Source organism: Nipponia nippon, unplaced genomic scaffold (assembly GCF_047370975.1).
Source record: "Nipponia nippon isolate SJK-2023a ecotype South Korea unplaced genomic scaffold, ASM4737097v1 scaffold_1, whole genome shotgun sequence".
Lineage (NCBI taxonomy): Eukaryota > Metazoa > Chordata > Aves > Pelecaniformes > Threskiornithidae > Nipponia > Nipponia nippon.
This window is the reverse complement of record NW_028262290.1, coordinates 72730682-72755246: the sequence shown is the minus strand read 5'-3', so window position 1 is coordinate 72755246 and position 24565 is coordinate 72730682. Positions and strand designations below refer to the sequence as shown.

Here is a 24565-nt window from a genome sequence, read left to right as displayed (position 1 = left end):
ACTCAGAAGAAGATACAATTTCCCTCAAGATGTGTTTCAGCACTGCTGCACAGGGTCGAAATGCACTTTTCAAGGCAAGACCACAAAGCAGAAAAGTGGAAATGGCACACGATGCCTCCTAGCAGTCCAGAACCATGGAAAGGAACGAGAACAATGAAGCATTTCATTGTGCCAGGGACCTGACTGAGCAGGCTTGAGATGGCACTGACTGCATCTTATGCACCAACCATGACAGGCAGGGCTAAGCATGCCTACAACAGAAAATACAGAAGTAAAACAGCCTCTCAAGTGATCGGGTGTACACGCTCCTGCTGCGGGGCTGAACTTCAGTTATAATTGGCTGAAGTGGCTTAATGTGCTTTGTCTAAACTACTTCACATAAATATGCACATATGCACAAACTGTAATTAAATAATTCTTTGCTTTTTCTTTCAGTAATTCACATTCAAGATCACAAAAAGACCCAAGCCAGATCAGAAGAATGATTGGCTTTGACTACAAAGCGTAATTTTTGAGAGCTACTACATTCAAGCAAGCCATAAATATGGGTAATACAGAGTTGGTTCCTGTGGTTTTCAGCATCTGGGAATGAGAGAGATTTTTGGTTTTGAGATTTGTCTCCAGTTCATTCATCATATTAGTACAGCCACATCTGAATGGAATTACATGTGCAACTTGATCTCCCTGCCTCAAGGATACATTTCTTTTTTCATTTCACATGGGGAGAGGTTCTTTACCCTGGTAATGGAAATGACACTTTCCACTCCCAGCACTTCCCTGACTTAAAAGACTACAGGAGAAATTGCAAGCAAAGGGTTCATTGGCATTCAACAAGCCATCACTTACCATTCCACAGCAATCCGCTATAGTGACAGCTGTTACATCCCAAAATCCCAGAATACTTACCATAAGAATTGGCCATTTGAGCTGTGTCCATCTAAGTGGCATAAATCCGAAACTACCACTTTGCTAATCTGGTTAGCTACCTGAAAACATTTTCAGACCAAAAAGATCCATTAGAGACCTGGATACACTGATTAATCAATTAATGTACATCAAAACCATGACAGAAAACAGCAGCTAGAAAATCCTTCCTGTTTTCACTGAACTTGAAACAGGGTTTCTGCTCTGAAACAATCCAGATCTCATCATGCAGCCAAGGCAACTACACAACTTCTTCTCAAATTCTTTGGTCTGAATATTTCCAACGCCGAAGTCGCTGCAGCAGTGAAGGCTGGGCTTCTTTCCCACTTCCTGTGGACTGGACACGGACCCAACAGTTTTTCTTGGACCACATCACAGGATAGGTGCCTGCCTTTGCCAAAGTCAAGTTTGTAGGAAAGGCGTATTTCTAGAATTTAGAGGAAGCAGTGGTGAAGTCTCTTAAAACACTGGTTTAGCCTCCTTCCTATTAGCAGTTCACTTTCAATATATAAACTATACATGGTCAACTGGTTACAGTCCCAGAAACAGGGAAGTGCCGTAGCGGACACAGTATCTGAACAGTAAAGATTTATGACCAACTTTGAAATGCATGGTGAAAAGATGGGAGGCAACAGACAAGCTGCAGGAAAGGAAATTCTGATTAGGTATTAGGGGAAAAAACCAGAAATTCTTCACCATGAGAGGTGTCAAACACAAACAGGCTGGCCTGAAGGTCATATCCTTCAAGATACTAAGAACTCGACTGTTGCTTCGACTGAGCAACCTGATCTAACTTTGAAGTCAGCCCTGCTTTTGCAGGTGTTTGGACCAGATGACCTGCAGAGGTCCATTCCAACCCAAGAGAACAGCAGAAGTGGGAATGTCAGAAACTTGTGACTGAACCAGTATCATTAAGTACTGAGAAAGAAGTCCAAGTTATTTAAGATAGCAAAATAACCAAAGCTAGGTGATTAAACAGCATACAAGGAAAGAAAGCAAAAATCTATAAATTCAACTTAATGCAAAATGGAACAAAGAATTACCTCTAGAGTCTTGTATTATAAGGTAAATGTTCAGAAGACTAAAATGCCACTGAGGATCACTTCAGGAAAACATTTACCTAACGCACTATTAGAATGCATAATGGATAACATAGAAATAATGCACATTTTTAAAGGCAATATATGAACTCATCAGTACCTTAAACACCATAATCCAATCTTTGAAAGAATAAAAAAAGACGACTCAGAGAAAGGTGATAAAAGTGAGACAGAACTCCACCAGAGGTGAGACCAAAGGGCTTTTTTGAAGACTACAAATACAAAGCATGAATAGTATCAAGGTTATTTGAGAACTCCTAAGGACATCCATCTACTGAAAGAAAGGTGATGCATTTAAAACTGAATGAAAGGACGTTCTTCTGTGTGTCTTGCTAGTTGCTTCAGAGGCAGAGGCAAGGAAACCAGTAATGATCATTTCAGAGGCAGGTTACTATCTATGCCCTGAACTGATGCCATGGCAATTACTGGGTTTATTGTCAGAAGTAGCAGCTTGCTCTCATCTCAGAGTTTGGTTTTGATACGGCCGAGCATCACCTGGCTGAATGGCTCAGCACGGTAAGGATCAGTTGACACTGCGTGAAATGCAAGCAGAATGCTACAAAGGCATTCTGCAAGATTCAAAAAAGACAAGTAGTGACCAGCGTAGTAAGCTTTCATCTCAATGTCATAATTTCTAGTCTCTAGACAATCTACTAGCTATTGTGCCGCCTTTGTTTTCTACATTAAAAAATTTTTAATTACACAGAAAGTACTATTTTGTTATTCAAAGCACTGCACACCACGTGCACCATCTTCACATAATACCACAACTATGTTTAGTTGATCAATTCTCAATTATCAGACACAAACTTGGGAACCATTTGCTTTAAGATGATTGTAAATGTTCTTATAGACCCGAGAGCAAACAGCACTCTGATGTTGTGCAAGTTTGTTGCTTTTTTTTTTTTAACCTGACATATGCCTGTCTGACCCTAAGTCTCTAGTATTGCAATGAAGTTCAAATAAGATGCAAGGTGCCGAAAGCTATTAAAATCTATTCTGTAACAGCTGAATTTCCCAGTGTTTCTTCACTACATTAACAATTCCTCCATACTTTTAAGTGAAGGAAAGCTTTGAGTAACTATTACTCAATCTTCCGAAGCACACTTGCATCTCCTTACTTACCTTGGAGGGGAAATATGGCAGAAGAAATCTGTCAAGGTTTTGCTCATCTCTCTGAACGTGTTACATTACTTAAATAGAGCAACTAAGCAGCATTCTGCAGAGTAAGAATTAGAAAGATTATCTTACTTTTGCTGCTAACTTGTAACATAGAGATTCGCTTTTGCCCACAGTACATCTCAGATTAGGTCCATTGCTGTGATATAATGAAAAGCTGCCGCTAAGCCCTTTATGAATAGTACTACCATAAAAATAAATCTACCAAAATACAACTTAATTTCATACTGATGAAACAAACTGGCAGAACGAGGCAAAGGCACTCACAGTTGTACATACACACAGATATCTGTTCTGTGACTTTTAGCATCAGACCTGGCACAGTGTAGTTATCCAAAGTTTGTACCATAATACGTAAGACACTTCAACTCAGTTAAAAGGCACTGGTGTTTCTCAACAAATGTCCTGACACAGGCAAATGAGAAGAGATAGAGAACAGAACACTGTCGTTAGAGCGCGCATAGGAAATTTATGCTAAACATACTGAGCGCAGGACAGAAGGACAAAAAGAGTTTAACGACTCTCTTCAAAATACGACTACTGACTTTTTCCACTTACTCTGCTTGTATCTGCTATCAATGTCAAATAAGACAGTAGTGGTATTTTTTTTTCCCTCCTACACCTGATGTGAACAAAGCAGCCATAAATGCAGAGGCACTGGAAAGCAGAGTGGGATTTCTAGAAATTATTCATATGCCTAAGAACACAGGTATGTTACACAGTAAGAAAAACCATAATGCTGCTTTTTTTTTTTTTCCCCAAAACAGGTTAAATAAAAAAACTACAGGGGTTCTAAAAATTCCAACTGAAGACTTCAGTATGGGAAGATAGATTAGATGGAAAGGAATTAAGTATGCCTGTAACTCTGAAAGGATAGAGTCAACTAATATTCCTACTCAAATCTGGACCATACAGGTACTATGCCCATAAGTGGAGGACCACCACTGGGAGACTGCAGCTAAGAGTCACTGAGGAAGCTCACTTTCAGCAGGGAGCTCTGACAACAGCCACCACATTTGTGGTTAAGAAAACCATGGTGGGGAAACTATTCTGTGGCCGTCTTTGAAAGGTGCCTAATATAACGAAGTACTTGAAATGCACATTAGTAGAAGGACAGGGAATCTTTGCAGAAGCCCTGTGCTGTCCATCAGGACAGTAAAACTGCCAAGCGTGTGCCATGGTGAGATGGGCAAGCTAAGCACAGCCCACCGCCAGTCAACCACCACCAATTACCCCACCAGGGGACTGGCTGAGCTAAAGGGGTTTTGAGCCAAAAACCTAGAGGCTGCAGACACTCTCCAGTCTGCTGCTTCCCCTCCCCATATTCAGCAGGGAAGAGGGCTACCTTTGCAGGTAAGGATTGGTAAGGTATAGGCTGGAAATCTGATTGCTACTTCAGCTATCTGAAGCTGACAACTTAGTGCGTGGATTTTCAGTTGTGCGATGATTTTTACCGCAGTTTTTTTTTGACCAACATATTAAAATCACTTGTCGAATTAATAATGGTCAAAATCACAGTAACACTGAGGCCTCCTTACAGGTTTAGTTACATTACATGCCACGGCACTTACGTTTTGTTAACAGGATATCACAGCAGTAATCATAAGAGTTAAAAATATAAAGTGGAAGTGTATTCATTTTTGTGTGTTCAGTGATGTGCCACATACTTATGAAACGTGAAAGACTACATTAAGAAATTTTAAAAACTTACAGGACTTTTACACTGTACTTCTGATGCTCCTGCTTCTCATTCCATGACAGGTTACCCACCTCTTATTTAGGAGCCTCTTCACTGGCAATGTTTTTAAAGGGATGTATTTTGAGTTTGGGAAATTGTTTCTGAACTAATACATAACCTTATTTTTACCCACCCCCCACAAAAAACAAAGCTAGTGTGCTAAAGTAAACTAAAATAAAATCCAAAACATGATCCAAACCATCATGCACTTGCAACACAGCTGCAAATAGTATTTCAGTGGGCTAACATGCAGTATCAGACAACGACAAACTGCACTTCAGAAACAGTATAAAAGCAGAAAGGACCACAAAGGATCTAAGGAGTAAGAAAATGTATCAATTACAAATGATGACACTGTCGCCCATCCCATCCTCTTCACAGACTGTACCAAAGGAATAAGTCTTCTCATATAACCACACTAAGACAGCGTTGTTGGTTTGTTTGGTTTTTTTAAAGTCATTTGGGTACACTTCAGTATCTTTCTGATAAATGTACTATACCATTACTTTCATAAATCCACTTCGACCTCGTAAGGTTTGCAGGGCTATCCAAAAAGAGGGGTCAATGACAGACAGTTATATATTTAGATGCTTTATCTGATATTAATCCCAGATCAACTGATCCTGTGTGTTTTTAAAGTAGCAACATAACTGCAATTTGTTAACACTTCCCCTGCTTTGTGTATGAACTCTTGTGTACTACTGCAGAAATAACGGAGATAACATGGATTAAAGCAACTTGAAATAGCAAATCTAAAACAGCCATAACAGCCAAATACAATTCCACACAACTGTTGCATGAGTCTAGGTTTAATTTGCTTTACAGGACAGTTGGCCAAACAATGACATTTATCATAAAAATATCCTCTTCATTAAGTAAATCTTGTTTTTCTTTCCAAAAGAAAATTCAATGTATACTCTGAGTGTTCAGTGGCTCATTTTCAGGATCAGCCCACACAGATTTTTCTTAACAAAACAAAGCAATTCAGTTAAAAAATGTAGACCAACGTAATGACATAGTCATATTGCTTTTGGCTATGTTAACTTTAAAACCCATGCCAATTTAGCTATTTTTCTTCAGGTTTTATTAGAAAAAAGCAGCAGATCAACATTACAATTCAGAGCCTAATCTAAATATGCACTTGACAATGAAGCACATCTGAATATGAAGTGAAAAAGGATTCCAGAAAACCTTCAGTTTTGCTGATGCCCTGCTACCCAAAACACGTGTCTTTTCTTCTGGCTTTCTGATGACTGAAATCAAACAAGGAACAAAAGATTTATTGCTATGAAAATAAAACTGTAGTACAGTAGTATGAGTCTTGGGTGCTAAGCATATTCTGTCAAGTTAACTTAATTTCAAAGTGTACTTAAATCTTTTGTTTGGCCATGAAAGTCCATAAGCTGACTGACCCAAGTATAAACTGAAACTGCAGGTCTGGACAAAAAAAAAGTTAGACAGCATGTTAACCTCCAGTTTTCGGACAGTAATAAAAAGATACAATTCCAACAGCCAAGAAATAAAAAAAAAAAGAAAAAAGTTGATCTGACATTCAAGAGCTAACTTTACTCTTATGCTCATTTTGTTTGCACCCAAAATAATTTTAGACCCGCCAAAAAAAAAAAAGTATTTATGGGCTATCACACAATTGAAAAAGAGAAACAGTTGCCTTTTGACTTGGTTATTTTCCCCCACTGAGGTATAAAATCTACATATAAATTTGATACTTCACTATAACAAATTGTACTTTTCATAGTTCTGATTTAGTTTCCATTAAACCCTGTTTACTTTTTGTTTTTAAACCACAGAATTCTTATTTCATGTTACTCAATCTGGTTTCCAGCTTTCTCTTTCATTTATTTGTGGATCTATATTTAGTAGTCTGGTTACCACTGCTAACCAGGAAAAAAAATTCTTGAAACTTTCTTCATTACAACAGCACTTTCAGCAGAGGTTACTGATGTGCAAGCAAACTACAATGATATGCAGCTCTTCAGAGAGACTACTTCATTGATTATGTTTCCACTGTCCCAATGTTCTTTAAATTATTTGCTGGAAGAAACTCTTTCAATCTTGTAAACATCAGTGGGTGCAGTTTCACTAGTATGTGTGGTAGTTTCACATCCTTATACAGGAAGGCTTGTTCACAGCTACTGAGAAGCTGCAGGAGTTCTAACAGCTGACGAACTGTGGATTCTGCTGAGCAGAAGTTTCTTCTGTTGCTACTTAACAGTGTAGCCAAAGTATCAGCCGAGGTAGCCCAGTCAATCCTTGCTTTTCTTTAGAACCTCTCAGAATATTTCTGGAAGGGTGACATTGCGAAGCAGCCACTGCTGGGAGCGGCTGCCATTGCAGTCTCTGATGCTGGGTACCTGGCTGTCCTCTTCAGTGGCTTTGTCCAGGCACTGGTTACTGTTCACATGCAACAGGGTTAATTTCTTGAAGACAAAATAAAAATAAATTAGTTTTACAGAAGTCACCAGGCATAAGCTAGCCAAAACGTCTCTAGTAGCCATTAAAATTCTTCCATAGGTAAGTAGGAACTAGACAAGACCCCTTAGTTACTGACTCCAGATCCCAATCCTGAAGAACACTTAAATATGCTACTTGATGTTGTAGATACTAAAAAACATTGCTTCATGAAAAACAGAACAGTTCGAACTTTTAAATGATGTTCCACCACTCTTTAGATAGGACTATACAGCTAGGGACCTTTGATGAGTTAGAAATTAAAGTTTGGTAAGATATACTTGTTATAATAGTAGTTTCGATCAGATCAGAATGAACACATTGCATATGTATTCAAAAGTACGCTTTTTTCTCAGTTGGGGACAAAACCGACCTTATACTATGTTCTTTTAGTACTATGTTATTTTTAAGAAGTATGTTCTTTTAAAAGTTGTGATAAATGGAGTTAAATCCAGTTGGTGGCCGGTGGTGTTCCCCAGGGCTCAGTGCTGGGGCCAGTTCTGTTTAGTATCTTTATCAATGATCTGGATGAGGGGCTTGAGTGCACCCTCAGTAAGTTTGCAGAAAACGCCAAGTTGGGCAGTAGGAAGGCTCAACAGAGGGACCTGGACAGGCTGGATCGATGGGCCGAGGCCAACCGTGTGAGGTTCAACAAGGCTAAGTGCTGGGTCCTGCACTTGGGTCACAACAACCCCATGCAACACTACAGGCTTGGGGAGGAGTGGCTGGAGAGCTGCCCAGTAGAAAAGGACCTGGGGGTGTTGGCTGACAGCTGGCTGAATATGAGCCAGCAATGTGCTGAGGTGGCCAAGAAGGCCAACAGCATCCTGGCTTGCATCAGAAATAGTGTGGCCAGCAGGACTAGGGAAGTGATCGTGCCCCTGTACTTGGCACTGGTGAGGCCACACCTCAAGTACTGTGTTCAGTTTTGGGCCCCTCACTACAAGAAGGACATTGAGGTGCTGGAGCGTGTCCAGAGGAGGGCAACGAAGATGGTGAAGAGTCTAGAGCACAAGTCTTATGAGGAGTGGCTAAGGGAGCTGGGGTTGTTTAGCCTGGAAAAGAAGAGGCTGAGAGGAGACCTTGTCACCCTCTACAACTACCTGAAAGGAGGTTGTAGCGAGGTGGGCGTAGGTCTCTTCTCCCTAGTAACAAGTGACAGGACAAGAGGAAATGGCCTCAAGCTGCGCCAGGGGAGGCTTAGATTGGGTATTAGGAAAAACTTCTTCACCGAAAGGGTAGTCAGGCACTGGAACAGGCTGCCCAGGGAGGTAGTTGAGTCCCCATCCGTGGAGGTATTTAAAAGACTGTGTAGCTGTGGTGCTTAGGGGCATAGTTTAGTGGTGGACTTGGCAGTGCTAGGTTAATGGTTGGACTCGATGATCTTAAGGGTCTTTTCCAACCTAAACGATTCTATGAAAAAAAAAGTTGTGTACAAATTCACATACATATATATCTTTTCCAATTCCTACTAATCTTACTTATGCAATTTTCCATACACCACTCCATCTACCCCAGCACTGTCCTCATAGAGAAGAGATCTTCGGAAGTTGCATTTCCTGCCACGGTACTATGGATACTCAAGACAGACTATTGCAATTAGGTGTCTAAAGATGCAATGTTCTTACCATTGATAAGGTAGAAACAAAACAAAAAGCACTTGCTGTTTGGTGAATCACTGCATGTAGTAATATTGTTCATCTTATTTACTTAAGTCAGGTAAACTAACTACATGAAAAACAAGAATGAATGGTTCCCAAGACTCAAATTTAATCATTTCAATTAACAATTAATCCTGAAAGCCTTCAACAGCTTTCTTCAGTCTCCTATCAGCAGTTGCTAGCCATCTACAGAAATCCTAGTAGAGATCCACTGCCTTCCACATTAACTGCCAACCTAATTTAAAAAAAAAAAAAAATCATTCATAACTATTTCCTTTTAGTCTTAAAAGCTGTAGATTTTGTTAACCCCTCAGCTACTAAAATCTCTAGCAAGTCTATTTAGTGGCAATATCCCAAATATCTACATATTCTCTTTATAAATTAGTCATCATGATTATACTGGCAAGATTCTTCTTCCACAAATTGTCTAGCAACTGTCCTTTGCAACAACTGATTTTAAATGCTTGAGAACTATTTTTTTCTAACTAGCCATGCCATAAGTCAGAGTTATTCACTGCACTACTCAACAACAAAATTGTTTTTAGAGCTTGCAAATCAAATTAATCATGAATGGATCAACAGCCAATGATTTCTAGATCTGGCAGTTCAACACATGAACTTCAAAATAAATTTTAACATTATGTACAAGAAAGAATGATTAAAATAAAGCTGTTTTAGTATCTCTACCTTAAACATACCATGATTAGAAATGTAAAATCTTCCTTATAATTCTGGGATGCCAATTTTTTAATTAGAAAAGTATTTCCTTTTAACCTTGTGCAAGATAAGACACCAGGTGCCGAATTTGTCACAAGATGGTTAGCATTATCTTTTACTGGTCCAGTAGATACCTGGAATGCTTTTTCCATTGTTGATCTCATTGTAACACAACACTACACTAGCAGACTACCTTTCTCCAGAGGATCCAAAAGCACATTGAAAATATTCTTCTAAAAGCTCCCCCAAAACTCACTAGGTAATTAAATCAATATAGATGCTCATTGAGTGACTACACCATGAATTAATAACACAGGGAACATAATCCTGACTTTGTTTCCTGTTTTGACTGTCAAATAGTGCTCCCACGCTGGAATATGTTCCTCTGTAGGCTCACGTAAAAACCCAGGTTGTCTCATTCCAATGTCACAAGTCATTAGAAGACTTACCACTGGATCATATTCCCAAAGCTGATTTCCTTTTAGATGGTGGCACTTGAGCATTGTTACTGGGCCATTAAGTTTCGATACATCTAAACACAAATCATCTGTTCGAATTTCTTTGTTGGCAGTATATGAGAAAACCTGGACAGAAAAAGAATGAAAGGACCTGAAAAAAAAAGTTGAACTAAAAGATTCCGCGGGCATGGGGAACATTTGTGCATTTCTTCATTAATATCCACTAAATTTTTTCTTCTTTTCTCTTCAGCATCAATAGAAAGATTTTTTTTTTTTTAAGGGAATAAATATAAACACTATATGAACAAGCTCTTTGGTGAAAATTGACATTTTTTTGAATTGCAGACTGCTTCCTGTTTAGAAACAGGAAGATCCCCAACATAGGTAATCTCTGTATATTAGAAAAGAATTAATCAAGAATTATTAACAAAGTAGAACAAAAAAACAGGTATAAAATAAATTCCAGAACTGACAACCAGAAAACTGTACATTAAAAACAGCATTTCAGGTACAAGCATTTTTTTTTTTTAAAGTAACAATGCCAATCAGGAGGTTTAACCAGAAGACAATTCCAGAGAACCTACAGAAGGTAAAGTCTAGCTTATAGATGTTTCCTCCTTCCCTCATTTCATTTTTGACTTGAAAGTTGATCTAAAAAACCATTGCAATCAGGCCTCAAAAACCTACAAATGACAAACCACCAACAAATCTTGTCATGCATTTCCTCTTACAGGCATCTTCTTCAATTAGGGTTTCCTAAACTTTACAACTTAAGTATATTTTAAAGATAACTACTGAAAGAATCGAAGAATGGTCCTGATGAGAAGTAGTGTTCCAAATAATTCAATACATTAAGATCATTTAAAAAAAAAAAAAAAAAAAAGATCACCTGATTGCCACCCATTCCATGGCAGTTAAAGATTCCAACTTTCTCATTTTCTTTTCTTGCCATGTTATCCAGACATTGATTTGTCTCCACATTTCTTATCTGAGAGTGAAAAAGAGCACATCACCAAAGGTTGTTATTTTTAGAAGAGAACTAGGTCCATATCAAACCACACCAGCACCAGTTCTACCGTGCTATACACCAGAGGTTATGTGCATGACATCTAAAACTTAGGAACTGTATTACAAGGAGAAACCACTGTCCGATACTCAAACTCCCAAGCAAACGTTCAAGCTATCAGGTTACAGAACCATGGTTGTTTCTTCGGTTTCTTTTGGGGATCCTTCCATCTTGGGGATTCTTTTTGCTCAAAGACTCAGCTACAACAGAACGGACACCATTGAGTCTTCAGGCCAAAACCTTCAGGAGTTTTAAAGTACTCTCCTAGGCACGGTGGGTTTAACTACCTTTGAAATCAAGGGTGACTGGGTTCAATTTCCTCACTTCTTGAGTTACAGACTAAATCCCTGTATTACTATATAGTAAGCAGGCATGAATATCAAGTCTCCAGGCATAAGTATCAAGTCTCCTGATAGTCATGCAGAAGCACGAATGCCTGCTTCATTTTGTTAGAACTGTTTCTTTTAAAAACAGTACAAAATCACCCTAGAACAGGCTTTTTGTGTGGCTCAACATGACTTGTAGGGGAGAGTAGGTACCTGCTTATTTAGGACAGCATCATCTGTACTACCTCTACAGTCACTTAAGAAACCTTAAAGAAAAAAAACAGAGAAATGCCCAGCAAGGCTTAGGGATCACTGAAATTTGCTGGTCACTGATGAGGGTTCTGTGGGTGAAGTTCAGAGCAGTTTTTAGACAAAGTCCTTGTTTCAGCTGGTCTAGTTTTTTAAGCAAAACTCTGCTCATACTCTACATAGAGAACGTTATACACGAAGTTATCCATAGCTATACATTTCTGAAGGAATATTTCTAAAGCCCTTCTATGTGACATTTAGTACAGTAGTAAAAAAGGGAAAACATTCGAATTGAAGTACTGTATACCACAGTTCAGTTTTCTGCCCCACTGAGAAGACAGATGTATCATTTTACAGATGACAGGAACGCAGATGCAAGATACTTGAACTTTGCTGGAGACAACTTGCTTGCACTACTTGGTTCAGAATACGAACAACTTACTGCACAATGTACTTTACATAGGGTAGATAAATATGTAGGACAAAATCTTACCTCTCCCAGAGAAAAGTAATGGCGTGGAATTTGGGAATCAGGATAAACATTCTCCAGGTACCAGGAGAAAGGCTTGCACTGGAGCTTGCGTCTCAGTCCAAGTCGTGACGATATGTCCCCATAATCAACTTTAGTAACTCCTGCAGAAACAAAGAAAATTCTATTCAATGGCTGCTATTAAACGTTATAAAATTCCACTTAATACAAAAATCATCAGTATAATACACTGTGTGCATGAAAGACTTTCTCTTTAGAAAGTCATCTCTACACAAAGAAATGACTTTTTTTTTAATATAGCATTATGCTGCTTATATTCTCAGAGAGGACACATCAGTCACTACCTGCGTCGTCTTTTTCCAGATAATTATACAAAAGATGGAATCACTACATCAGTGCTACACATGACAATTTCTTACCTGTGGTTTGTGGAACAATTTGAATGCAGTTGCTTACTAAGTTATCAGAGGAGAAAGGCTGAAACCGTTACAGTCACTAATGCCATTCTATCCCCAATGGTAACTGGGGTGCATATCTATGCAGCATAACATAGCAGTCTCCTTCTGTGGAGCAAGGAGAATTCCATTTTAATTTCATTCTGTAAGCCAAGTACCACCTGCTGGACCCTTCATCATCTAACTGCACAAAGAAACAGTCAGAAAGCAGCCTTCATACAGGGAACGAATCCTTTAATAATTCAGTATTTGTTCAATATAACTGCAGCATTTGCAGGAAGTATGTTCACCATTAGGACTGTTATAATTTTTTTGTGGTATTTTGCTTGCCTTTTTTCTCCTTTGCTCCTCATTTATCAAAGTCCTCATTCTTCCTCTATCTTCCTACTCCTTTATGGTTGTTTTAATTCCTTCTGAAAATTAATTTGTGCAAGTCCCATCGGCAGATGGGTTGAGGAAGGTATAAATGATCAGTAGATATTTTTGCCTCACCAGAATTAAGCACTATTGTCATTAATATTCCAATAATACTAAATAATTAAGGGTAGGATAATTTCTAGCTTTCAGGCATCACATTCTTTTTATATTTTCCACATTACACTCCATACCACAGAGGCCAGAAATAATACACTACAAAAAAAAAAAACCCAAACCAAACAAAAGCCCAAACCAAAAAAGAACAAAAACAAGTCGTAGCAATTCAAATTCCCCTCACAGACCACAAATATGGCTCAAATGGCCACCATACCATAGACCTCCAGCTGCATACATTTTTCAGAAATCCCTCCACTTAGAGGACTGCGAATTACCTCTGAAGTTGTTGACCTCTTGAAACAGTTTGAGACATTTCTAAGTTGGCATACTGTGTTATTAAATCGACCTGCCAGCAGATGGTGTATTTCTACTCAGTTAAGACAAATAACATTTCAGCTAAATGTTTGTAAACATCAATAAAAACATTAGTAATTTCAATATTCCAGAAAGAAAAAATGCTAGCCAGGCTTTTAGGCTTAAAAAAAAACCCAAACAAAACGAACAAAACCAAACCAAAACAAACACCACCAAACAAACAAACAAACAAAACCAAACCCCAAACAAACCTAAAGACTTTAACAAAGATGCTGGAGAACTAGGAGAACTATATTGGTAAGGGAATGAAAGCAAAGAAAGCTTGTTTTTAATGAAATTTTGAATAGTGTGAATGAAATTTAAAAATCTCTTGGACTAGAATCCCAGAAAACTTCAGTCTGGGCTTTCCAGTCACAAGAGAAATCCCCAAACCAAAAAACACAAGACAAACAAAAAACCCCCAAAACACGGCCCTATCTTCACCAAAGCAAATATTTGCTCTACACCACTCTCTCAAAAGATGAAGTAAGAAGAGAAAGACTGGACCAACCACAGCTAAGTATGGAGTTCTTCATTTTTCAGTGATGAAAAAGCAGCTGATGGATGAAACAGTTGTCACGTCATCCTCACAACCACCATAAAATACTCAAAACTCATTCATCAGAGTTTGCTACACTGACCTTCAGAAAACAACACTGTTAAGGTTTTGTCAACATCACTGAATGGCGTAAGAATTAAAGTCACAACCATAAAGAATTAAATGCAAAGTGATACTTAATAGCATACAAGCGTGCTGTTTTTTAAAGTAGCTTTAAATGTCACCATGTAGAAAGACAAGTTGCAGCTGATTTTCCCTCCATTACAATGAAATAAAAGGTGTGTATTATATTCCATTTAACCATTTTTAGTCTGAAAGATTTTTAAAAAATCCTCTCTGAAATTAGGTCTGCACTAAACCATAAATTGCCACATGGACTACAGTTAGCACCAGGTTATCAGATGCACTGAATAGCAGAACCAGTACAGTTGCCTTAGGGGTGTCCTCTAACAAGGCTGAATTACTCCGTTTCCTAGGTTTCTGGTACCTTATCTGTATTACTCAAAACTAGCTTGAGTGTTCCTGCACATTTGCACTATACAGTGCAGCAACAGTTTCTTAAGAGTAACCGTTCTTTTTGGGAAAAAAATGGAAGCAAACTAGGAAAACTGCAAAGTATAAAGCATATCAAAAGTTAAGTACATGTCTAGATCATTATTTTCTCCACTGACTGGTAAAATTTATATACACACAACAGTGACATATACCTTCCAGTGCTTTTGTACTTGTTTTTAAAGGCTCAGCTAAAAAAACAAAACAAACCACCAAACAAAAAAAAAACAAACCACAAAACAAGAATTAGATCAAACCTTCCTCCCAGAAGACAATTACGCCAGACTACAGGTATGTGCATCATGAGGAAGACAATCATGTCCACTAATTGTTCTTTCAAATATTTGGGTTTGGTTCATTAAAATAAATTAATACAAAAAATCAAAAATAGTATTTAACAGTACTTGCTACTGTTGTCTTTGCTGGCCCATTCAATATATAAATATTTTTTTCCTCAGCCCCCCCCCGCCCCAAACCCTAATTACATTAAAAGCTTGGACCTTCCTGATGATTCTATTTGTCACACAGCTTGCTGTTTACTGTGGGACAATCACATGCCTTTTTTTTCCCCACACATGCTTAAAGATGTACTCAAAAATAAATATTGATAAGGCAAAAAAACCCCACATCAAATCATCCAACCACACCATCACCAGTTCTTTTGTACAAAGGTAAGATTCATCTCAGCACTTGCTTGTGTTGTCACTATTCTTGAAGTTTGGTATGCAGTACCAGACTACTCTGATTAGTAATATAGAACGGTCTGTCCTTATACCTTTACAAAAACATAATGATGTCTATCAGCAGAATACCACTTCTTCAGTTTAATTTTCTTTTGCCACCTTGTATTTAAACTTCCCATCAGCCATGTTGCAACAGCGCTGCCATCCTCAAAATTTCAAAAGAGCTGAAGTTCAATGTGTGGCAATATATTTATGCTAAACTGCTTTGGGAAAAAAAAAAAGGAGCATGTTGTCATCATGATTATAAATTGCTCAATCCTTTTCCAAAGCACAGTATGAAAACTGTTTCATCTAAAACTAGTCTTCTGTTCAAAATCATAGAACTTGTTTTTATTTAGTATTATGAAACTTGATAAGCAATAACCATTTAAAACCTATTTGAATAGCTACATTATTTCCATTCCCAGTTAATACTAATAGGGAATACTAGCTGAAAAGAAGAACACATGGAATTGCTCAGTACATATTTTGAATATAGGCTTAGCTACACTGCAAGATATGGACTCAGTCCCTTCTCTGTCCTCCTTATCAACCATAAATAAAAAGGTTATATATTTCCAGTCTGTACATACTAAACCTTGACTTACCATGCTTGGCTAGAGACAAGTGCATGCAGCAATTAGAAATTAGGCCTACCGATCCAGTTTTCAGGATAACATCTATATCTCTGTCTAGATGGCTCTTGCGCAAGTAATTCTTTTCAGGCCGCCTGCCTGTCCACTTAGCCCCAGTGCAATGGAAGATACTTTCTGGGGCAAACTTTTGGTCAACAATAAAATTAATTTCCATACAAGCTAGACAAGGCTCTACCCAAGCTCACCAGAGCTGCTTTTCCAGATGTCTTCAGCTCACCAGCTGGGATGCAAGAAGCTGCTGAATGACAAGGATGCATGCTGGACAAGGAGCAGGGGCGTGCATGTAGGAGCTGGAACCCAGACTCCCATGCAGCACAGGGAAACCACAGTCTGAAAAGTATCCATGCTTCACCTTTAGATTAAGGATACCAACAAATTCTACAACTGTTAGTTTACCATTAATTAGTAGTTAGGAGAAGGTTAGGGGAAGGTAGCTGTGGTAAGCCAGCCTAATGCTTTGCAGCTGCTGCTGCAGAAAGGGGCAACTTTCCCTTGCTCAGCTTTGGATTCCTGCTGCACCTCCTGTGCTGACACAGGTGCTAACTTAACCCGTAAAGAGCCAGCCCACAGGGCAAATAATGCTGACAAGTTCAGCAAGTCAAATCAGTTGACATATATGAACAACCAATGATTGAGGGGAGGTGAAGCCCTATCACCCACCACAAAAAGCAAGGCACTCTCCTCACAGCAAGCTGTTAGACTGACATCGCCATCTCATGAAGCCTCACCTTGGACAATCCAGTCCTAGTATTTTAGACTGGAGAAAGTGATGAAAGGCCAGCACTAGAAATAAAGAAGTGGCAGAGACCACAAAACAGAACGACCGGAGCCAGGAATCAGACTATTCACCTGCACTTGCTGGATCTGTTTTCTGAAAGCCTAAGAGGAAACAGGGCCCTGCTCTAAGGCATGACTGTGAGGAAAACTGTCAGCTAACGAGAAAAGGCTACAGCTAGTGCCCGTACTGCCAGGGAGAATAGCTGTTGCATGCAATGAGATAGGCTTGATTTCGGCTGAGCAGCAGCTGCTGCAACACTTTCCTGCCCAACCTTCATCTGTGCCTAGCCACTCCTAAGCAGAGAAATGGCTTCTAAAATGTATGAAAGCTTAAAACAGACAAGTAACAATTTCTACTAGGCTGTACTTATTAAAGAAAAAAGGATTACAGGCTTACTTTTCAAGAGGGCAGCTTTCCATTTAACTACATTACATCAATAGTAAAAAGTCTCTTGAGTTCCTATCATTCAAGCAGTAAGCCTTTTTTTTTTTTTCCAGACAGCACAGATTACATGAAGTGGGAAAGCTACCTGGGAATCTTAGGTTTGCTTTCCTGGACCAATCCCTCTGTGATACACTATCTTAGGGGAGCAGAAGAGAAAGGATATAAAGGAGGAAACAAATTTCTTGTTAGCTAGGCTCAATGATGCCTGTCAGCATATTACCTCCTTCAAAATCCAATTTTCTCATCCATGTCAACTAACAAGAAAAACTGAGTGCACAGAGGATTGCCCGTTTTAATCGCTCATCTGCACTCAGGCTTGCAAACCAGCATCAGCTTAAAAATCCTCACCTCGCTCCTTGCAAGACCTCGTGACACTGTCAGAGTAATATTGAAAGTACACACTGTACTAGCAAAGAGTTTCACAGGCCGCATACTGTACTCTGCCAGAGGGTCACTACACCATCACTCTGCAAGAACGAAACATTTAAATTTTTATATTAGAAGGATACCTGGAAAAACAGAGTATGGCTAAATGAGCCAATGTAGCAGAGATTCACTGAGCTCCTAAGACAAGTATTGGCCCGACAGACTTACTGAAATTTACACTGAATTTGCTCTCAACAGGTAAAATCAGGGTCTGCAACACTCAGGTAAGATTGGAGATACCAGAATAACAACAGTAAGGTGGCGGGGAACTTCCCAAAATAGTAATCCTTTCTAGTTAACACCTACTGGCTCTCAACTTACATGGATTTGGGGGGTGAGGCATGAGCAGCACTGAGTACATTTGTGTGTTCATTCTCTAAACAACAGGTACTATGTCATACCTAAGAATGAACCACGGTACTAACCACTCTCTTCACAGCCCCAGGCAACAAACCAATTTCAGAATAACCCAACTTATTCAGGTAGTATACAATCCTATTCTTGAAACACTTGGAAATTCTAGTACCAAACTTTAGTACAGTGTCAATAGGGATATGGGTACACACATGAGATCGTGTGCCAGTTGGCAGGTGCAGATGCTCTAAGAGGAGCTTGGCAAGAACGCACTCCTACCTATCCACTGATCATTCAGGCTATTAGCATACAAACTATGCAGACATGAATCTTTTGAAAGGAAAGAAAATATACAACGCAGTTATAGATATTTACTTTCACCATTTCAAAATTCTTACCTTATTCTATTTTAAATTATTTCATTCCTTTTCTCCAACAGGAGAAAGCATGCATATTCTACATACTACAAAGCAATGAAAGAAAGTCCTATCAAAACAACAATACTACAAAATTCAAACAGTATAACTCCTTTTGTAGCTTACAGTTACCACATGAAACGGAAGGACCATAGAAATTATCTGTGAAGTAACAGAGCCTTATCATGGTGTTCAGTAATTTACATTTGTTTTTAAGAATTTGGTTATTCTTACAGTTACCTATTCCAGCTTCTTAGTACATTTTAAAATCTAGTTTGATGTGGATGCATAAAAGCAATCTTAACCAAAAATGATTGCACCTATACAGCCTGCCGTATGAGGATAGGCTGAGAGAGCTGGGCTTGTTCAGCCTTGAGAAAGGGAGGCTTAGAGGTGATCTCATCACCATGCACCAGTACTTAAAGGGGAGCTACAAAGAAGATGGAGACTCCCTTTTTACAAGGAGTCACATGGTGAGGACAAGGGGTAATGGGTACAAGTTACTCCCAGGCAGATTCCAACTGGACACGAGAGGAAAATTTTTCACAATGAGAACAGTCAATCATTGAAATAATCTCCCCAGGGCAGAGGCTGACTCTGCTACACTGAACATGTTTAAGACTCGGCTGGACATGCTGCTGGGCCATCTCGTCCAGACTGTGCTCTTGCCTAGAAAGGTTGGACCAGATGATCCTTGAGGTCCCTTCCAACCTGGTATTCTACGATTCTATGTGTGAAATGTTTCACAACTGGTAGGAATGCTTTCTCCCATTGCAGGAAGGATGGAGATACCTAGAATCTATGATTCTATGTATATACAATTTTTCTGAATGCTATATCTATACATGTCATGTTTGAATCCATAATGCTTCATTAATAACTAGAGGGCAGTAGCCATAAGCTGTTAGCTTCTGATTTCACCTAAAAAGCTTTGAGTAGCAGCAAGAATTATTTATTTTTAAATTAAAAAAATCCTACAGTCTTGAGTAATGCACTCTCTTAAGACAAAAAAAATCACCAGAAATCCACACAGTCACTTGTTCTCACAAGTATTCTTAAAAGCTGTAATCTAAAATTTGACACTGTTCAGACTCACACTACATTGTATTACAGCTTTTAAATTTCAATACTAATGCAGATTTAATAAGCAAGTCATAAGAAAATACTAGTTTTAAAGATACATCTTTGGAAAAGCAGATGTGACATATAGAACTACCTCTTAGTATTTGAAGTCGAATGTCTCTAACGTCTCGAGTATTTAGAGTAGATGTCTATAGCTACCTAAAGTTTGTCTGTCTCGTTTTTTTTTTTTTTTTTTAAACAACAAAAGTATCCTGCAATGCAAAGTAATAATTCAGTATTTCCCAGGCTTCATTTCTTTTCCTGAACTTTTTTTTTCCCAGAAAGTTTGAGTTCATAGGAAATTTGCTCTCATATTTTACATCCTCTTGTTAACAATCATTTTAAGAAACACAGTAAATATTATCACAGTCAAGTATATTGGCAACTTGCTCCTGTACTCTGAATAGCAAAGTGCAAACTCTACCAAAACAGAAGATGTTAACTTTTGCCACTCCTGCCACAAGGTTTCATTTAAATCACTTCTGATCTATTCAATCTGGAACGCCTACAGGCCAAACTACAGCACATTATGAGATGAATTTGGATGGCTAGTTTTCAGCACTACAGTTGAGCTCTTTGACATTCCACTGAGCTTTAATTCTCTTGCACAGGAAGCTCATTCATAAATCACGTGCATGTTTAAAAAGAAAAAAAAAAGAAAAAAGACTTCAGGGCACATCTCTGGCTAACAAAATTATTTTTCAATTACAACCTTCCTTTTTGTACATCTTACATGAGCTTTGTCTTATGAACTTCAAAGCAATAACATTTTTATTTAAATACTCATGTTCTTTCCTAGGAGTAATAACATTTTAATTCTTAATAGGTATTTCTCATAACCAAAGACCTGCTCACCTGGGGAAATGATGTAAAAAAAGTTTTTGAATTCATCCATCCAGACTTCTGCAAGTCGTCTGTTATTTTTGTTGATTATCTGCCCTGTACCTCCTGGAAAAGTGTATGGCGTTGCTTTTCTGAACACATGCCCGACATGCGAACAAGTGACAATTTCCAAAGTGCCACCACACTGCCAAATCTGAAAGTGATAGAACAATTATTGGATAGCTTCCAGTCATTAAAAAAAGTTTAAAAATGTTAATCGCTTGCTTCTGTTCAAGTTGGAGAAACGACATTAATTGAGGTCTAGGATAAATACATACTGCATGGAAGAGAAACGTATGCCTCTTTTCTGCTCAACAGATACTCACAAGCCTGAGTAAGGTAGCATAAGAAAGAGTACGTCCAGCCTCACAGCAATAATGCATCAGCAAGAGACTACTTTAGAGAACTGGGCAAGCTGACAGCGAAGGAAGGAAAAGGCTCACATGAATCATGGGGAAGTAAGAGGCAATCATCTGTCCAAAAAAATCCATTATAAAATAGAATCTCCATGTAAAAAACCCCATTCACTTACCAAGTAAGGTTTCTGAAAATACTTTCAAGTTTTACTTTGGACTTCTAAAAATGGCAGATTCAGAAAGCTGAACTACTTCAGAAGTATTCACCTATATGCCCTTAGCTGATAAGTAAGCCAAAAGGAAATAGTGCTCTTTGGTAGGAATTCAAGTGAAAGCACATCCAAACAAACACATGCAATCATTAAGTTAGAAAACAGCAAGAAGAGAGAGTTTGTAACAGAGGTGCTCACAGTTCACTGACACATTAAACCATACACTGATGACATCACCTTTAACTTATGTCCGTCCCCCCCCCCAATTAAGCTTTTCTAACTGAACTCCTTTTAACCCACATGCATTCATTCTTCAGAATGACCGCCCCAATCTTTTAATCACAAGGCTCTGCCAACTATTCACCATGCACTTTTCACTGACAGATACAGTCTTTGCATATCTCCAGTGGAGGAACTTGACAAGAAGCGAAGTGCGAACTGCAGCAGGAGAGGACACTGATGCAGGCAGCAGATCCGTATTTTACAGAACTCAGGATGCACTACCCTGAGTAACAGCACACTGAAAAAGAGAAGAGTTTTACCTACCCTGAAAGAAATTTCTAAGTTTTCTCCACCCCAAATATCCATTCCAGCATCGTATGTTCCTATCTCCTGAAAGTAATCTCTGTCAATTGAAAAAAGACCTCCTGCCATTGTAGGTGTCCTGGGGGGGGGGAAGAAGACAAAAATAAGCCTCAGTCACTATGAAAACATATACTTAAATACATTTCACACTTACACTGACAAACTGGCTTTTTATTTCCCAAGTTCCTAACATGTTCCTTCTCAGTAGGCTTCCATCCAAATTCAGTTACCATTGATGTACTTGCAAGTTCAAATTTTTCCAGAGATGGAACCAGTTAGTGACAGTTCTCCTTATTTTCTCACTTCAAATTGGAGTCTGGATAGAAAAACAGCCCCTAGAAAGCTGCTGCCATTCCTGAGAAAGACTTCTGCCTCCAATGCTGGTAACTTATAAAAAAGAAACCAGTTTCTTACAGGGAATTTATACTTCTGGCAACTGTTCTTGAAAAAGTTATGGGAGGCCATGAAGTAGCCTGCTTGCTTTCACTATTAGTGGTTCATACAAGCAAATTGTCCTGTCAGGGTTACATCCAGATTTTCTTTACAAATTCCTTATTGGCAGAAAAAAAATAAAACTGTGCTAGTTTCTCTTAACTTTAGCAATATCTCCCAAACTTCCATTTTTTTAGTCAACAAATACACAATAGGTAAATTATCTATTAGGCTAACAATATAACTTTGTAGCTCAAGTATACAAATTATTTACACTTTTCGCATAAATGATTTTCTATCACTAGTCATTTTCCTGAAACACTTTGGGCTTTTTCTGAAAGACAGATAAAATATAAGCTAGGTCACAATCTAACTAAAAATTTATGGGGCTTTTTTCCCCTTAAAGGAAACGGGGGGTGGGAGGGCACAATACAATTAGCCACATCCCGAGAAGACCTCTGGATTTCTTAAATGAAAAACAAACAAAAAGAATAAAGGCCATATCCTCAACTTTATGGTAAGTAAATATTGCCCACTTTTCAGAACAGTAAGGCCAGAAAATGTAAGTTTGCAATTGTTAAAAAGTACACATTACACACAAGTTATCTGTGTTTCTCATTACCTTTATCATAATATCTATATGCCAAATTCACTTCCCTTTGTCATAATATCTATATGCCAAATTCACTTCCCATCCATGCACTTTGAAGATGTTAAGTTTATATATGTATGCACACATAAATATATACACATATATGCCAAAAATCGATGCATCTTTTCAAAATACTGTTTACTTTGTTAGAATAAAAGATAAAAATAAGGTTCAATAAAACCAGATAAAAATAAGCTTCAATAAAAACCCATGCATCAGTATAAAAACTAGTTAAAAGCTAGTAATTTTCCAGTAATTGACATAAAAATATTTCTAAAGTGACAAGCTGACTGCTTCCTTCATTGCTACCAAAAGTTACCAACAACCAATCCATGTAAAAACTTTTATGCTGTTCCTTCAACCAGACAAAAATGATGCTACAACACAATTCATTAAGTACTTACTTACAAGATTAGCCTAGAAAGGATACAAGTAAACATCAGCTAAACATTTTAATCAATTTAATAATTTCTAACTACCTAACAGGAAGGGTTCGATCTCCTTTCCGTCGATCCATCTCTCTCTGAGGAACAGGATACCAACGAAAATTCAACTTCCAGTTGAATCCACCATAGGTCATGTCGGAACCTGCCATATATTCGAAGGTGTCATCGCTAATTACATCAATGATGGGACACACTACTGTTCTCCTAGAAAAAGGAAAGAACCAAAACCTATTAACTAAAGTGTCAAAAAAGGTGTTTGTGTTTTTTTTTCAAATTTTGTTTTTAAACACATACAGTTTAAACTTTCATAACGCCATCTCTTAACAACAGTACTCAATAGATTATTACCATGAAACATATTCAAATATTGTCTTGCTAATTAGAGCTAATTCATCTAAAGGAAAATGTGTTTTTCTGATATAATTTTGGCAATACTAGCTTTTTTTTAAAGAGTATCTGCATTACCACCAGTAATAAATATTCATCCCTCTGCAAATGGAAAAATTGATCACAGCTTTCTCAGCGCTACACAGTGATTGTATAAAAAAAAAAAAGTGTTTTTCTTTTCTACTTAGGTGGTCAAAGTAACTTGCATGTTTTGAAATTAAAGCTTGGTCATTAGCTCTGGGGAAGTATTCTTGTGCACCCTCAGGACTAAGAAATGATAGTCACTGTTAACAAAGTATAACTACTGCACCAAAGTTGACAGAAAGAGGCCTCCTTGTCTGCTGTCCTGACTTTATTAAGACATACTCACAGAAACTAATTCTAATCATCTTAAAGACACTTAAGTAACCATTCTCAAGCAGGCTTCCTCTCTCAGAAAGCTCCGTAAAAAGACTCAGGGGTTGCAACAAAATTTAAAGGACTTAGTTAAGCCATTTGCACAAATGATAACAATTTATGTACTGTTTTGTCACAGAAAGTACATTAATGATAACTTAAAGGTTAGTATTATGTCTTAGCACAGTTCTGAACAAGGATTCTTTATTACTTGTACCTTTTTCATCATGTAATGCTATATTTTGTAATGTTAAATTTTAAAAGTGATTTTTATCTATAACCATAACAACAAAAGAGATCTGTAACACTGTACTTAATATCTAGTCTAGTTAATATGCTGTTTACTAACAGACTAGTGTGCAACTACGAGTTACTGCTCAGATGTATGAATGTTTTATAAAGCAGACCATTCTCTCACTTGTGTTTTTTTTCCCTCAATAAAATTTCCATCACACTATCATAGATGTG

The 24565-nt window shown here is 38.1% G+C and overlaps 1 protein-coding gene across 3 annotated transcripts in view; it reads right to left on the bottom strand.

The window, feature by feature from the left end:
* Positions 1-5730: 5730 nt before the first annotated feature.
* Positions 5731-24565, bottom strand: part of GALNT1 (polypeptide N-acetylgalactosaminyltransferase 1) — a 90254-nt gene continuing 71419 nt past the window's right edge. For all 3 annotated transcript variants that reach the window (XM_087759629.1, XM_087759627.1, XM_087759628.1), the window contains 7 exons: positions 23348-23518; positions 21746-21863; positions 20605-20785; positions 12381-12520; positions 11136-11234; positions 10238-10372; positions 5731-7379 (listed from right to left, as the gene is read on the bottom strand). In XM_087759629.1, coding sequence (XP_087615755.1) covers positions 7233-7379; positions 10238-10372; positions 11136-11234; positions 12381-12520; positions 20605-20785; positions 21746-21863; positions 23348-23518 — 991 coding nt within the window. In that variant the 3' untranslated portion in view covers positions 5731-7232. The remainder of the gene's footprint in view (positions 7380-10237; positions 10373-11135; positions 11235-12380; positions 12521-20604; positions 20786-21745; positions 21864-23347; positions 23519-24565) is intronic.